Below are 14,946 nucleotides of genomic sequence, written 5' to 3'. Positions count from 1 at the left end.
ATCCATATAACTGAAATCTGAACCTGGACATTGGGTAATAATAAGTAATCTGTCTCTCTGAAATATCACATAGGTGCAATTGTTACCAAGAAAAAGTCAATATTTAGCAGAGGGGTTTTCTTTCGCTAAGTACAGAGAAAAAGTTCAGTACCTCAGCTAACGCAATGTAGTAACTGTTGGCAAATGCTGCCTTTTTAATAGCAGTCATTGTAATAACCTCATCTGAAAGCTAAATTACTTCAGAGATTTTAGAGAGGAGTGTTTGCTTTTTTCAAGTGTTCTTGAAGCCATAATTGTGATAACAGCTATACAGTAAATGGCTTACCTAATATAGTTCCCTAATTGCTTAAAGCAAAATACATAAGCCAGATGCATTATTTCATATGTTCTGTCGTATTGTACCATTGTGGTTTGCAAGCCTAACAAATCTTTCACTTCAAGTTGAACACTTTCTTGTGAAACACCAGCTACTGCCTGATTACTTCCCACCATATTGTTCTGATTACTACCTTCTTAGGTCTGCTTCTCCTGCTGTTCCTTTTTCTTAACTTTGGTGCCTGCAATGCCCTTAGGGTATTGCATTTAACTGCTGACATACAGTAAATCATCCTCTAAAGCCTATAGTATTCCACAAGTCTGTATATTTGCCCCTGACATCAGTGTTCTTATGATTTAACTGTTTTGTTTTGTTTTGGCTTTTGATTATCCTAGGGTCCGATTGGTATGGATGGAAAGCTGGTAGGTGATTTGTTCAAAACTAGTATGAACTAGGTCTTTCCACACGTTTTTCCTCTGTTCTTTCTTTTTTGAATCATTTATGCTAAAATGTATATTAAAGTAAATTTATAGCCAGCCATGGACTGGTTCATCTTAGTATAACCGATATGGCCCTTAGTAACCTAGGCTTGATGACCTACCAACCACCTCTTCTTTTTGCATTCATCCAAGTTAACTGAGAACAGCCAAGTTATCTCTATGTCCTAATCACATTTTGTCTGGATCGTGCTGGGGCAGGGCCATCTCAGTTCAGGATCTTTGTCCATGGAACTCACTCACAGGAGGTCCATCAAAGTATCTTGGTGATTGTCTTCATAACTTAGCATGAGGTCTGCCTATTTGTAATAGCACATCTATGACCCTTTTTTGGCTGCCTTTTTTCACTGGATTTTCTTTTGCGGGTTTTGTGTCTTTCTCCAGTGTTGTTGGCTGGTGGTATCTGGGTTGGCCTGGTTTTGGTTTTATAGTTGTTTGTATCACATCGCAAATACTCTTTTGGGAGATGGATATTTTTAAAATTTAATTAATTAAATCAGAGGTGGGTTTTAATTTTGTGGAGTGCATTCTGTTCAGTTATCAGTTGTCACAACAAATAGTTTCTCAATTAGAAAATGAATGTTGAAGTGATGGAAGATCTTGAAGTTTTTTGTTTACAAATCCTTTAAGTATTTAAAATAAATATTGTAGGTGGTTTATAGGCCTGTTTCTGCTCCCTCTCTTACTCTTTCTCAACGTCTAAAAGGTGCTCTTTCCCTCTTTCATTATCACTCTTTCCCATCCTTCCCTCCCTTTTCCCAGTTGGGCTCTTCTTTTGTTTTGATACTAGAAATGCATATCTTTCTTGGCGTTCCCTCTATTTGCTGCCAGCCGCAGTCTTAGCTGGCCACACCTACTCCTCTCTACTGCCAAGCTCCCTTCCCCCTCCTTTTGTTAGTCTTTTCTCTATTCTCCAGGGTTCTGGTTCTGTTGGAAAGTAACCTTCAGCTGCAACTACCACCACCACTCACCACGCTTCTTCATCTGTACTTTTTTATCACCTCTGGTACTTGTCTGGAAGACTTTTAGTGTTGGCTTCGATGCTACAGCTGCTTAAGTTGGCCCTCACTTCCTTGCCCCCTCCTTTCAGTATCACTTGCCCTGTCAGTAGCGGATATCAAATTAGCTGGGAGGAGGGGATCAGTTAGCAGCCAGTCTAACTCCCTTTGATCGACAATCTTGAAGAGGCTGTCAAATTGAACTCCAGAATTTTGAAGCCAAAAATTTTCAAGTGAAACTCAAACCCAATTGTATTAATCTGCCTCCCCCCCCCCCAAAAAAAAGTACATTTGAAGGAAAATTGTTCACAAGACTCACCTGAAAATGGGGAGCACTACATAGCTATCTTTATCATAGTATTATATGAGAAAAGGCAGAAATGGGTGATGGCTAATGAAACAGATGAGAGAAGGTTGTCAATATAATCATCACAAAAGTAGTTCTGCATTTGGTTCATAGCAGCTACCCCAGTGAGAACGGCAAGATTGGTTACCAGCATAGGGAGTGAGTTGTAAGGTCACATTCAACAGCATTGTGCTAGTTCATGAAAAACAGAAAGTGAAACAGAGTAGAAACAGAAAATAAAACTACACTGTATTGCAGTTTCACCATCCAAGCTGAGGGAAGTGCCAAAAGCAAATAAAATATGTACCTCAATGGGGAAAAACCAATACAATTTTTAAAATCAGCCATCTAAAAATTATGGAAGTCAGAAAATATAAACAGGGCACCTTTCAGTGCTTGAACTGGGGTTCCAGGTGACTACCACATCCCCGTGTCCTTCTGCTACCTGTTGAATAAAAAAAAATGGTGCATACCATCACTTTTAAGGCACAAACCACCAAATTTTCCCAGTTAAAACATTCACTCTTTCTTAAGATCAACCCACCCGCGTCAAGTGCATCTCTGAGTCATGTATGCTTACTTTACCCGCAAAAGTTGCTCCTGTTAGCATTGCAAGAGGCACTACTTGTATGGAAGAACAAGCTGGATTTTATCCTGCCTCAGAGACTGTAATCAAAATAGTCAGCTGATTACTGGTGGTGCTGGAAGAGGCAGTAAGAACCCAGGTTGACTTTACAGATCTGACAGAAGAAACACCTTTAGACTTTTAAGATGAGGACATTTGATATGCCAGACACTGAGAGACAATTAATATGAAGCTCCACAAAGTCATTTTTAGAGTCACTTTCCTAAGTGAAATTATACTTTAATCGTCTAAAATGTTATAAATTATATAAATTAAGGAAGTTATTCTTTTGCAAATTAAATAGGACCAATTCTGTGCTCAGCTACCACAGTATAAATCCCACATAACTGTAGTGAAGTGTTAAAACAGAATTCAGCCCCATACCTTGATGTTATCCCTTTTTAATATGCAGTAGAAATATTAATTGTACATTATGTAGCATATTTTAGTAAAGAAGCACTCACTAATGTTTCATAATTAAGATTCTGCCAACCTTTCAACATCAGAGCCAATTTTTCAGTGATTTTTATCTAGAATTTTAAAGTTAATTCCCAGCTAAAACCTGATATACAGCATCATAAAGTGCATTGTGTTAAAGATCCATACTACTCATGCACCAGGAATAATTTCAGTACCATTGAGAGACACTGTCCTTCAGCATTCCCTTAGAAATACAGTACTATTGCAATGATTGAAACGGAGCTGCCTAGGAGAGTTTTCAAAACAAATCATGTTCATATTATAATTTTAAAAATAAACACAAAAGCCACTCATTTAGGACCTGGTTGTGCTTGGCCCTTGTGTAGCTACATAAGGAAGGAGAAGGACATCATGAACTTCTTTATGCCCTCTACCTTTGCCTTCTTGTGCTCCAGGCCAATACAAATAGCAGCTAGTGAAAAGGTAGAGGTCAGACTCATGGTGCCATCCCTCCATCTGCACCTGGCCAGCACCAAAGTAGAGGGTTTGCTACACCATCTCTTGTACAACAAATTGATTTTTTACATACAAAACAACAAATACATTAGGGAGACAAATGAAGAGAAGCAATAATAAAAACAATTCTATAACTGCAATTATTGGGTAGTGTAACATAAAATATCTGACCTACGAAGGGTATACAGAAATATTTATTGATCAAGAAGGGTTAATAGCTATGAAATAATTAGCCTGGTTGATACAAGGTTCCATATTATATGTTCACATTTGAAAGGAGATTCTGTATTTAGATTAGAGCAGACTTGGAGATCTTTTCCTGTCTAGTGGTGCTTTTATATTGGTTACCCATATATACAGTTCCATGTTGGATAATTCTGGTGTTAAGATTGAGATAGCCAGTATAAATCAGCCTTATTAAGGACGATGCACCCTTATGCTCCAAAGTATTTCCACAAAGCACTATGGCCCCAATCCACAAAGGTACTTAGGCACTTAACCCCCAATTTAGGCACCTAAGTCCCAGTTTTAGGCTCCACTGCAATCCAGAAAACTTCTGCTGAACCCTGTGGGCGCCTACACTCACTTGGCACTGAAATTTACAAGGTAAAAGTTCCTTAGTTAACTAAGTTTCTGCCTCTGAGCATATACACTGCTGCCTCCCTCTAGGTGTCCATACAACTGTCTCCTGCCTAAGCCCCACAACAATTCATGAACCAGCAAGAATAGGTGTTTGTTTGTGGGGCCTGATCGGGTAGGGGGTCTCAGAGGCTGCCTACCAGATTGGGTTGCATTCACAACCAAGGAGGCGGTGATGGTGTCATCCATCTTGTAACTTTGAGCTCAGTGGTTAGAGCACTCACCTGGCATGTGGGAGGCCCAGGTTTAATTCCCCCTCTGTTGGAGAAGAAGAAAGGAATTGAAGAGGAGATCCCTGCACCACTGAGAAGAGTGCCACAGCTACTCAGCTATGGGATATTCTGATGAGGAACACCCGCAGTCTCTCCTGTTGAAGCTGTTCCACTGTGGATAAATAATTAAAGAGTGATTGAACCAGGGGGATTGACCCATGGGTCTTTCACCTCTCAGGCAGGTGCCCTAAGCACTAGGCTGTAGTCATTCTCTTGCTCTTTTTCTGGCCCAATAGCTATTCCACTGTGAGTAAAGACTTAAATAGTCATTGGGCAAGAGAGAGAATTAGTAGCCTTGAGGTTGGGGCACTCACTGGAGAGTTGGAAGACCTTGGGTCCAGTCCCCCTGCTCCAATCACTCTTTAATTATTCATCCATAGTGGAATAGTTTCAACAGAATATCCCATGCCCAGTTGCTAGGGCCCTCACTTCAGAGGTGGGAGACCTCTGTTCAAATCCCCTTTCCCCCTTTGGCAGAGATGGAAGAATTAAACCTGTGTCTCCCACATCTCAGGTGGAGTACTCTAACCACTGGGTTAAAAATTATACAGTGGGCACCCCGACTTGCTGCTGCCATTTTGTGTGGAGCAAGGCACATATCTAACTCATTCCCACAAGAAGGTACTTATTACCTAAGCTGTGTGGTTCCAGGACAGGAGTTCTCGCTCGTCAATCACTAAGTAGAGTTAGGCATCTATTCTGAGAGAGGTGCGGAGCTCCCTGCCTAGTATGCCAGCTTTTGTGGGTCACATTATGAGGCAGCTATCTTCCACCATTCATTATGTAGGGAACCTAAGTAACTAACTCAGGTTTTGTGGATCACAGTGTTGTTCCTGTGACTTTTTTTTTTTTTTTTTTTTAGGTGTCTAAAAATTAAACACTGCAATGCTGAGCATGGCAACATCTAAATCCCTTTGCAAAGCTGGGCGTGTGCCTCTATGAGACACAGTTGCACTTGACTCTCTCTCTGGGGTGCAAAAGCGGCCCTGTGCCCCTAGTACATAGCTGAGGCTTAGTGCTACAATGTATACATGATAAAAGAAAAGCAGAGTTAAAGAGAAATCCTGGCCCTGTTGACATCACTGGTAGAACTCTTAGTGGCTTCAGTGGGACCACAATTTCATCTCCAGTCTTAGCTGTGTGCTACACAACACCCTCTAAACTGCAACACTCTGTAGCATGTAGGCACAAGATATGGAGATAAGAAAGGAGTGGCAGCTTTCAAATCTATTTTTTGTTTAATCAATTTATTGCTTTAAATCAAAACCCTAGTATTGTTTGAATATTGGTGTTGATATTTCTGAATGTATGTAAATATCTGTGTATTGCTGATATTTGGGCCAAATTTTCCAGTTAGATGTGCACATTTGTACTCGTATTGCGTACATCTACGTTAGATTGGGACATGCTTATGGTATGTGTGCAAATCAAAAGTTTGTACGGACATGTATGTGCAAGTGTAGGTACACATGAACGTGTACAACTGACTTTGAAGTTCTGCCTGGTTTTCCTTTACATTTCAGTTCTTATGAGATTATTTTAATAGTCTTTCATAGATATTTCAGAATAGAGTATGGCTTTACATGTGTTTGTGAGTCTGTGTGTGTATATATGTGTGTTTGTATTGTTCCAAATTTGGTTTATCTATAGGGGGCCCAGTCCTGCAGTCATTACTAGGCAAAATTCTCATTGATTTCAGGATCAGGACCAGCATGTACATGTAAAGTGTCACTGACTTTAAAATTGTTACAGCCGGGTGGGACAAAGTGTAGGCTTTTGGGAAATCCTGTGGGACTTGGGTAATTCTTTTCATTGCCTTGGCTTAACCTAGTCTGAGGTGTCATCCCCAGAGCTGAGAAATTTAGAAGCTTCATTTTACAGTAGAACCATTTACCAACTTTTAAAATATTGTTTTGTCTTAAAAAAAGGAAGCTTTGAAATCTTCAGGAGTGGCTGGCTCTGAAACTCACTCCTCCAAAGGAAGAAATACAAAATGCCAACCACATGCTAAGTGGTAGGAGTTTGTAGTTCTCTCTCAGTGCACATCTGATAGCCACAATTCTGCTACACTTGGACTGTGATATCTCTGTAATGTTCTAGTACTATTTACTGTGTGGTGATCATAGAATTCATATGGCAAAGTGACTTATTTATAACTCAAAGGGACATTTTCTTCTCTATTTAGTGTAATAAAATCTGATCATCTATAAGCAAAAAGTGGCATTATTCAGAAACTTTTGTTTGTAGGTAATAGTCCTTGGGTAGAAAACATCTCTATTTATGCTATTTAAAGTTCTAGGGAAAAATAGTTGAAAACAGATTGAGATGGTTAGAGGCCATATAAACCTTTTGACCCATTTTAGGAATTACAGTATCCTGAAACTAAAGTGAAGACATTTTTTATTTCTTTTTAAAATGTCTTTAGGCGCAGTAACATTTAACAAAAGGAAAGGTTTTTCTCATTAAACTAAAATATTATTGAGTTACTAGAAAAGCCAAAAATCTTAGCTAGTTCTAAAAGCTCAAACATTTCCCACCTTGTAAAAGTTCCTCTGTCTTCCAATGTGATTTGATCTTCCGTGAGGTTGTAGTTCACAATCACACTTACTATATTGTACCATAGTACATTTCCTCTTCACATTTACCCGTGGAACTCGCTAACTTTTTCCAGAGGAATCCAAGATGCAGGGACCCCTGTGGTAGAAAGTCTATCCAAAAAAGGATTGCAGCAACACAAGATTCCTATAGCTCCTTGGTCTGCCTTGGGGCCCTCAGCTGACCGGACCAGCAGTGCCCAACAAAAGTCAAGGAGCAAGTGGATTGCTTGCCAGGGAGGGTATGGATGGGAGATGCACTGAATCAGTGTATCCTCAAGCCACCTCTGCTGGCAGGATTCCTGTGGTACTGCAGCCTTAGTTTAAACCTACCCACCCTATGGCAGGGGTGGAAAGACCATGTAATCTCCCTGATAAGTGTGTTCCCTGATGTGGCAGCCCTCATTAGCACAGTACATAAGAACATAAGAATGGCCCTAGTGGGTCAGACCAAAGGTCCATCTAGCCCTGTATCCTGTCTTCCGACAGTGGCCAGTGCCAGGTGCCCCAGAGGGAATGAACAGTAATCATCAAGTAATCCATTCCTTGTCTCTCATTCCCAGCTTCTGGCAAACAGAGGCTAGGGACATCATTCCTGTCCATCCTGGCTAATAGCCATTGATGGACCTATCCTCCATGAATTTATCTACCACTTTTTTGAATCCTGTTATAGTCTTGGCCTTCACAAAATCCTCTTGCAAGGAGTTCCACAGGTTGACTATGCGTTGTGTGAAGAAATACTTCCTTATATTTGTTTTAAACCTGCTGCCTATTAATTTCATCTGGTGACCCCTAGTTCTTGTGTTATGAGAAGTAGTAAACAACACTTCCTTATCTACTTTCTCTACACCAGTTATGATTTTATAGACTTCAATCATATCTCTCCTTAGCCGTCTCTTTTCCAAGCTGAAAAGTCCCAGTCGTATTAATCTCTCCTCATTATGGAAGCCATTCCATACCCCTAATAATTTTTGTTGCCCTTTTTTAACCTTTTCCAATTCCAAGTAGAGAGTAGTTTATACCTCCCTGCACCAGTGGGATAAATCAAACCGGATGTCTGTAGTTTAACTGCTTAAAATAAATAAATAAAGCCCAGTGTTTTTGTCTAAATAAATCCAATATCTGTATCTTCTCCCTCACTCCTGTATAGTTAATTTAAGTCCTTCCATCATTTCTGAATCACACTAATCTGATCAGTAGAACTACGAAGTTTCTTAAATGAAGGTGTATTATTGTCATAATTTCCCATGGATCAATTAATTATGACAAAAAGCCACTAATTTTAGTTCTAATTGAACATAATGATGAGACTCCAGAATCTAATTTTATCAAGGTTGCTTCTTGCTGGAATGTTCATCACCTCCGTATCAGAAAACTTTGTCAGATTCTGTTCAGATTAATGATGCCTTTTTGTAACTCGCCCTCTTTCCCCCTCTCTCTCTCTTATTTTGCAGGGTCAACCGGGTCCTCAAGTAAGTGTCATCTTGTTCTTTTACACTAAATTATGCCTAACTGTGGAGTCAACAGAACTCTGATTATCTTCAAATTCTTTTTATTTTTTGGGACGGGCATTTAAAAAAGGCTAGAAGCTGGTAATCGTTACACAACACAGTAGACCAAATATTTCCCAAGAGAGAAACATGGGGCCCCCATATGGTTGTTTTAATTCCATCAGCTGTTTGACCAGATGGTGGGTTTAACAATGTATTACCAAATAAAGCAGATCACTTAACTATGGGTTGAAACTTTGCCACATAACTTTAAAGCAAGATGAAATAACTTCACAAATGTGTAGCAGGAGCTGGTTCACATTAACTGCTTATTAATCACATTCTAATAATGCTGTTGTAATCTGGGCAGGCTTCAGTTATTTCAGATATTGCACTACTGACTTCTTTGATTAATTATATACAATCCCTGAATTAGTTCTGCTTTGGTTAAGGATAACACAACTACATGTCATGTGAGGGGTAATTAAAGAAATGGGAATTCAGTGAAAAGGAAATTCATTCAGAGTTCTCAGTCAGACACAGAAAATAAAAGAGGGGAAGTATTAGATATAACAGAAATGATATATAAATTACTTGGGTTATATTCAGAAAAATGGAAGAGTAAAAGAGGAGGAGGACTAGGCAAAACTAAACTGGGTTTTAGTTAATATAAAATTAAGGTTCTTTCCATTTGCATGGTTGTAATGCATCATGAAATATTTAGATTTTTTTTGTCTGAAAACTTTATGGTTTTCTGATGTTTAAGTGTTTTTTTATTGAAAAATGAATATTTTGCATAGAAAGCAGACACTTTCAGCAAACTACCCCTTCCCAGTTTTGATGAAAATTTTTTGATCAGCCCTGGTACTAAATAATTTTCCCAGTCTTAACTATGCTCATGAGGAATTTGGAGTGCAAAAAGTTAATCGGCTTGGCTAAACTAAATGGCTTCCTGGCTCCAAAGAATAAGTTTTTCCTATGCTGTCAAAGGGAACACTTAGAAAGTTTCCCGTGTTATAGGTCTATTTGTTTGCACTAAGAGCAGAGCTAAATTACAGTACTATGTCCTACATTAACACCTATTCTTGCGTCAGCCTTGATATGTATGAAGTATTTACTGCATCCATGCAACACACACATAAATACTGCACATAAATAAATCCACAACTGGAAAACAGTTGTATTTAAGTTTTTATTGATTCAATATCAACGGGGTCTTTTTCGTAATAATACAATATAAAAGATCATTTAATTTTATGTTTTTCCTACTTCAGCTCAGTAAAAATGATCTCTGTATTACAAACCACGAGCACTTCCTGTAAAAGCTCCTCTTCCTATTCTAGTGCTGACAATAATGACCCCAAAGCAGAACTACAGGTTTTTTGTCATAGCCTTTAAATAGCACAGCGCCTTTTTAGGGTTACTTTTTTCCTTTAAAAAGAAAACAGTTTTGAATACCCTACTGTTAACAGAATTAGTCTGAGGAATAGTGGCAATACATGAAGCCGGGCTTTGGTTTTTTAAAGTTAAAAGGCTGGTGCTAAAATGATTCCGAAGAGCATCAGGGATGTCTTATTTCGGATATGAAATCCAGCGATTAACACTCACCAAAGGGGTTCATTTCCACTGGAAATCCATAAGGCCAAATTCTCCCCTCAGGCATGACCATGCAACTCCTATTGAATACAATGGAAATACATACATTTATCAAAGAACAGAATATTGCCTGTAGGTTATCGTTAAGCCTGCGTAGAATATAATACCCTGGCAGTGAAAGAAGATGGGTTACATTAATGAGAAAAGGAGTAACTTTTGTTATTTTCTCTAGTAACGAAAGGCACATAAATGTTAGAAAACAATGAGCATACTACAATAATCAAAGGAAAGACCAAACTTGCTTAGGAAATCCCACTGTGAGCTCTTTTAGTTGAGTATTCGTACAGCGCCTGTCACAAAGGAGTCCAGATCCAAGACTGTGGCTCCTGGATACTGCAGTAGTACAAATAATAAATAAAAATAATACCCACCACCAATAAATAAAAATATTGTCAAAGTGCTTAATTGTAGCTTTTTTTACCGTTTACCTCCCAGTTTCCCCCAGCATCACGTGGAAGTACCCTGTGCCCGGTCTTTTCCTGGTGCAGTATACTTCTTCCAGTGTTCCAGCATAACTACTTAGGAGACCAAGCCAAGAGACTGACAACTTGCAATCTGCACTTTATATGGGACATCACAGCTTTACAGAGACTGCTCTCCTCTCTTCAGTGGCCCTCCAAATCCTTATTAGAACTGGGCAAAATATTAATAATTATTGGTTTTAATCAGACATTGCCTGTTTTCATATTTGTGAAATGTCTGTGAAAGAATTTTACATCCATTTGATACTTCCCAATTTAATGTTATGTACATGTCATAAGGGAACTGCAACACTTTTTGTGACAAATGTTCGCATTTTTTTTTTTAACTTCGAGCTTCCTTAACTTCGAGCTTTGAACAACAGTACTCGGTTATATTTGGTCCCAAAAACCCCATAGTATTGGCTCTGGTTTCCTGATTGGCTGAAGCCACTCTATGTAGTCAGCAGGTTTGGCGAAAAAACACTTTGATGTGTTTTCTAAGAGTAGTGCCTTCATATTGTACTTTTTTCCTGTGACAGTCAGGAAGAAAATTGTCAGCAGCACACAGAGAGTAGCTCTGTGATGTCTTGTGCTGCAGTATGTGTGGGAACGCAGTTTATCATCCCTTAAAGAATTTCCAGGATTCTAGGGGAGTACTGGCCAGGACTGGTGGCCCCGCAAAGACACTGGAAGAGAGATCAGTGCATCCGCCAAAGAAACTAGAGGAGGGTAGCAGGCAACAGGTCCTTTTGCTTAAGAAGCAATCACCAAGTAGAGTTGGAAGGCAATTATGTGGGGATAGTGGGCTGCAAGGCCTGGTGAGTTTCTCTATAGGTGCAGGCAGGTTGGATAGCCATCCACATTCAGCCTTTTGCGGTACCTTTCTCAATAAATATATATATAATTTAGTTTTGGGAGGCTGGTTTACACCAGGCTGCTACGTGTAGGTGGCTATGTTAAAGCTATAGTCCCGTGGCGTGCAGGTCATAAGAATCAATAGTGTTGTAGGTACACTGAAGAGTTGGAAAACAGGCTGGGTTATCTGGTGCAACACCATCACAACAAAGCCTAACAACAATATCCATTATTCCCTCAAACTGGCTTCCCTTTCTCCAGCTGCTCCAAATTGAGGTTTAAACTCTTTGACAGTTTCTCCACCTGGGTGCTTGCAATATTACCATGGATTGTAGGGGATGGAAGAGAGGGAAAGACAAGCTCACAGTGTGCAGGATCAAAACCGGGTCCAGAGAAGTAGCCCATGACTGCGGATGCAGAAGAAGTGATGCCTCATTTACTGTCTCCTGGCCCATGGGCATCTCAGCCAGCTGCAATGCTAGCTGAATGACACTGTCTTCTAGCTGTCCATGAGCCAGAGATTTTTGTCAACTAGCACACACCGCTGATCATCCAGTGCCTTGTCCTAATGAGTGAGAGAAGCCCCAAACTCACAGGAGATGGCTGTCATCTGGGCCACCACCTGTTCCACTCTGCAGAAAAATCTGGCAGCTGTTTCCCTTTTAGTGGCCGCTGATGCTTCACTTCATCAAGTGGTCCCTCCCCCTGCTGAATGATAAAAGGAGATATGCCCATTTATTATGTGAAAATTCCATTTGTTTGTGCAGATATGCATTATGTGTGATGCACAGTGTATGCAGGTCAAACTTAAGCCCCAAACTTTACCAATTTGATCAGTGTTACATAAAGTTATGTACAGTCTCATAAATCCTTCATTTCGAGGCACAGTGGACTGAGTTAAGTATGGAGTGAAATTGGTATAGTTGTGGTGATTAGTTTAAATGATATCATTAGAGCCAAAATTTCAATATAGGTGTGCTTGGAAGGATTCAATGTTTATCAGTAAATGTTGGGAATGTCCATTTCACCTTCTACACACAAATGGACTAAAAAAATATTTCCATCGACGATCACTGAAATGTACAGTTAGGCAAAGTAAGAAAAATGCTTCCTGAGAACTTACTAGAGTTTGATTTAAGACTATTTACTTGTATATTTTGACATGTGATACTGACAATGTGTGTTTCAATGGCTATCCGACATTAACTTTTTGAATCTCCGCTTTTCTGTCATTAAATAATTGTCTAGCCCTCTTCCCCATTGTTTAATTCCCCTGTAATTTCTCACAACTGTGAAAATGTGAATTGATAAAAATAGGAAAAAATAGTTAAAAATAAACATCAATATTATTCATTGAAATTGTATTTAAATCTAATTAGTCCAAGCATAAATATGGGCTATGAAACTTTTGCTACAAAGTTTGTACATTCACTTTGTATGCGTAAAACTGCATTTTTTTAATGTAAAAACTGAAGTTTGAGTAACAACTAAATAAGGACTTCAGTATAAGGCCCACTGTGCATCCTCATTACTGTGATCTTTCATTTAAAATGAAGCCAAAAAGCTTTTTACTTTTAAAGACACTGGGTCAGTTTTTTTGTTTTTGTTTTTTTTGTTTCCTACAGTAGATGACTTCACTAACACATAAACAGTACAGAGAGCTACTGCATATCCCCTATCCTGTATCAGGTGTTAGTGATGTCTACATCCATTGACTGGAAGACGTAGAACCCTGAAATCATATCTTGGCAGGTGCTGGAAGTTAAGGGCGGAAAATATTTTTTTATGGGAATTAAAAATTTACTAGACTTTTATAATAAGGAAGAGGAGACATTGAACCAGAATTAAACAATGGGTCTGCTTATTTTGATTGTTCTTTATAAAGGTATTTACAGCATCTGTAGTTTTGTCTATACATAAAGACAATGATTCTCCTCTCGGTTGCAATCATTTATATTCAGAATATCAAGTCAATAGAGTTACACCAGTGTAAATGAGAAGAAAGTTGGGCCCAGACTCTGATAATTTGGGCTCTTAAACTATTTGATTTTGTTGTTGTTGTGCTTTTGAAAAAAAATCATTACAGCTTACTTCTAGCAACCACATATAGGTGATGGATGTAATAGAACAGAGAATTAGAGAGAGAGAGTGTGCAAAATTCTATTTGTTATGTCTGCATTTTAGCAGCAAGGGCCAAAACTTACTTCTATTGAAGTTAATGGGAGTTTTGCCATTAACTTGTGTGGGATCGGAATTTAGCCTTAACTGAGTGCATCTCATAAATAAGCTTGTCTGAACAAAGTCACTTAAGTATCTGACTGGTAGAACTTCAGAGAGTATTCTGGACACTTTATTACTTCTCTTTCTATTACGTCTCTGTTTGATAACCTTCCTTCCTTTTTACAGCCATAATGTAATCTTTGTACAGTACTGAAATTTAATGCGATCTTTACAGGAAACACTCAGCCAGCATTAAGTTGTGTAACTAATGAAACAAATGCCATAGCCATGGTCTATAAATTTCTTTACCATAGTTGCCCAGTAAAAGGCAACAGACCAGAGTCTTCCCTGGCTCCAGTGTTGTCTATTGACTTCAGTGGGGTTGCTCCTGATTTTCACCAGAGAGAGCTGGAGAATTGGGCTCAAGACTTTGTGTTGATGTCTGATGTTTCAAAAAACAAAACCCATGCTAAGGCTTACTTTTACAGAAGTAATTAACTTAATAATAGTTTCAAAAGTGTGTTGATTTTTTTTCAGGTTTCAGAGTAACAGCCGTGTTAGTCTGTATTCGCAAAAAGAAAAGGAGTACTTGTGGCACCTTAGAGACTAACCAATTTATTTTGAGCATGAGCTTTCGTGAGCTACAGCATGCATATTATAAAGCAAAGATAACTTGTAAAATAACTTCTTGATAAAAAAGATTTGACAGTAAGGGGCACATATTAAACCATGAGTACTTCAGTTGCACCTGGTAAATATACACATCTGTGCATACAAGTATTTGTAAATGCCTAATATTAACTGCCCACTCAAACGACTAAATGAGCAAATAATGTAAACACCAAGGGTGTGCTTCTATGCTAGAAACACAACATGGAACTCACAGGGGGGAGTGGCTAAGGTGGCTTTAAGCCTTTGTGTCCTCCTGATCCTTGGCTGCTCAGGAGGCTGGAGAGGTACCTGGTATTTATGGCAGCCTCCCCAGGGCTGCTCTGTGGGTGAAAGCACTGAGCAAAATCTCCACAGCACCGCATTCTGGGC

At 39.1% G+C, this 14,946-nt stretch overlaps 1 protein-coding gene across 1 annotated transcript in view; it reads left to right on the top strand.

Moving 5' to 3' along the window:
• COL25A1 (collagen type XXV alpha 1 chain) overlaps nt 1-14,946 on the top strand; it is a 428,953-nt gene that overhangs the window by 254,145 nt on the left and 159,862 nt on the right. The window contains exon 5 of the mRNA XM_077814764.1: nt 8,678-8,695. Coding sequence (XP_077670890.1) covers nt 8,678-8,695 — 18 coding nt within the window. The remainder of the gene's footprint in view (nt 1-8,677; nt 8,696-14,946) is intronic.

Source organism: Eretmochelys imbricata, chromosome 4, assembly GCF_965152235.1.
Source record: "Eretmochelys imbricata isolate rEreImb1 chromosome 4, rEreImb1.hap1, whole genome shotgun sequence".
Lineage (NCBI taxonomy): Eukaryota > Metazoa > Chordata > Testudines > Cheloniidae > Eretmochelys > Eretmochelys imbricata.
The sequence above is the reverse complement of the archived record's forward strand: the minus strand, read 5'-3'. Positions and strand labels throughout refer to the sequence as shown.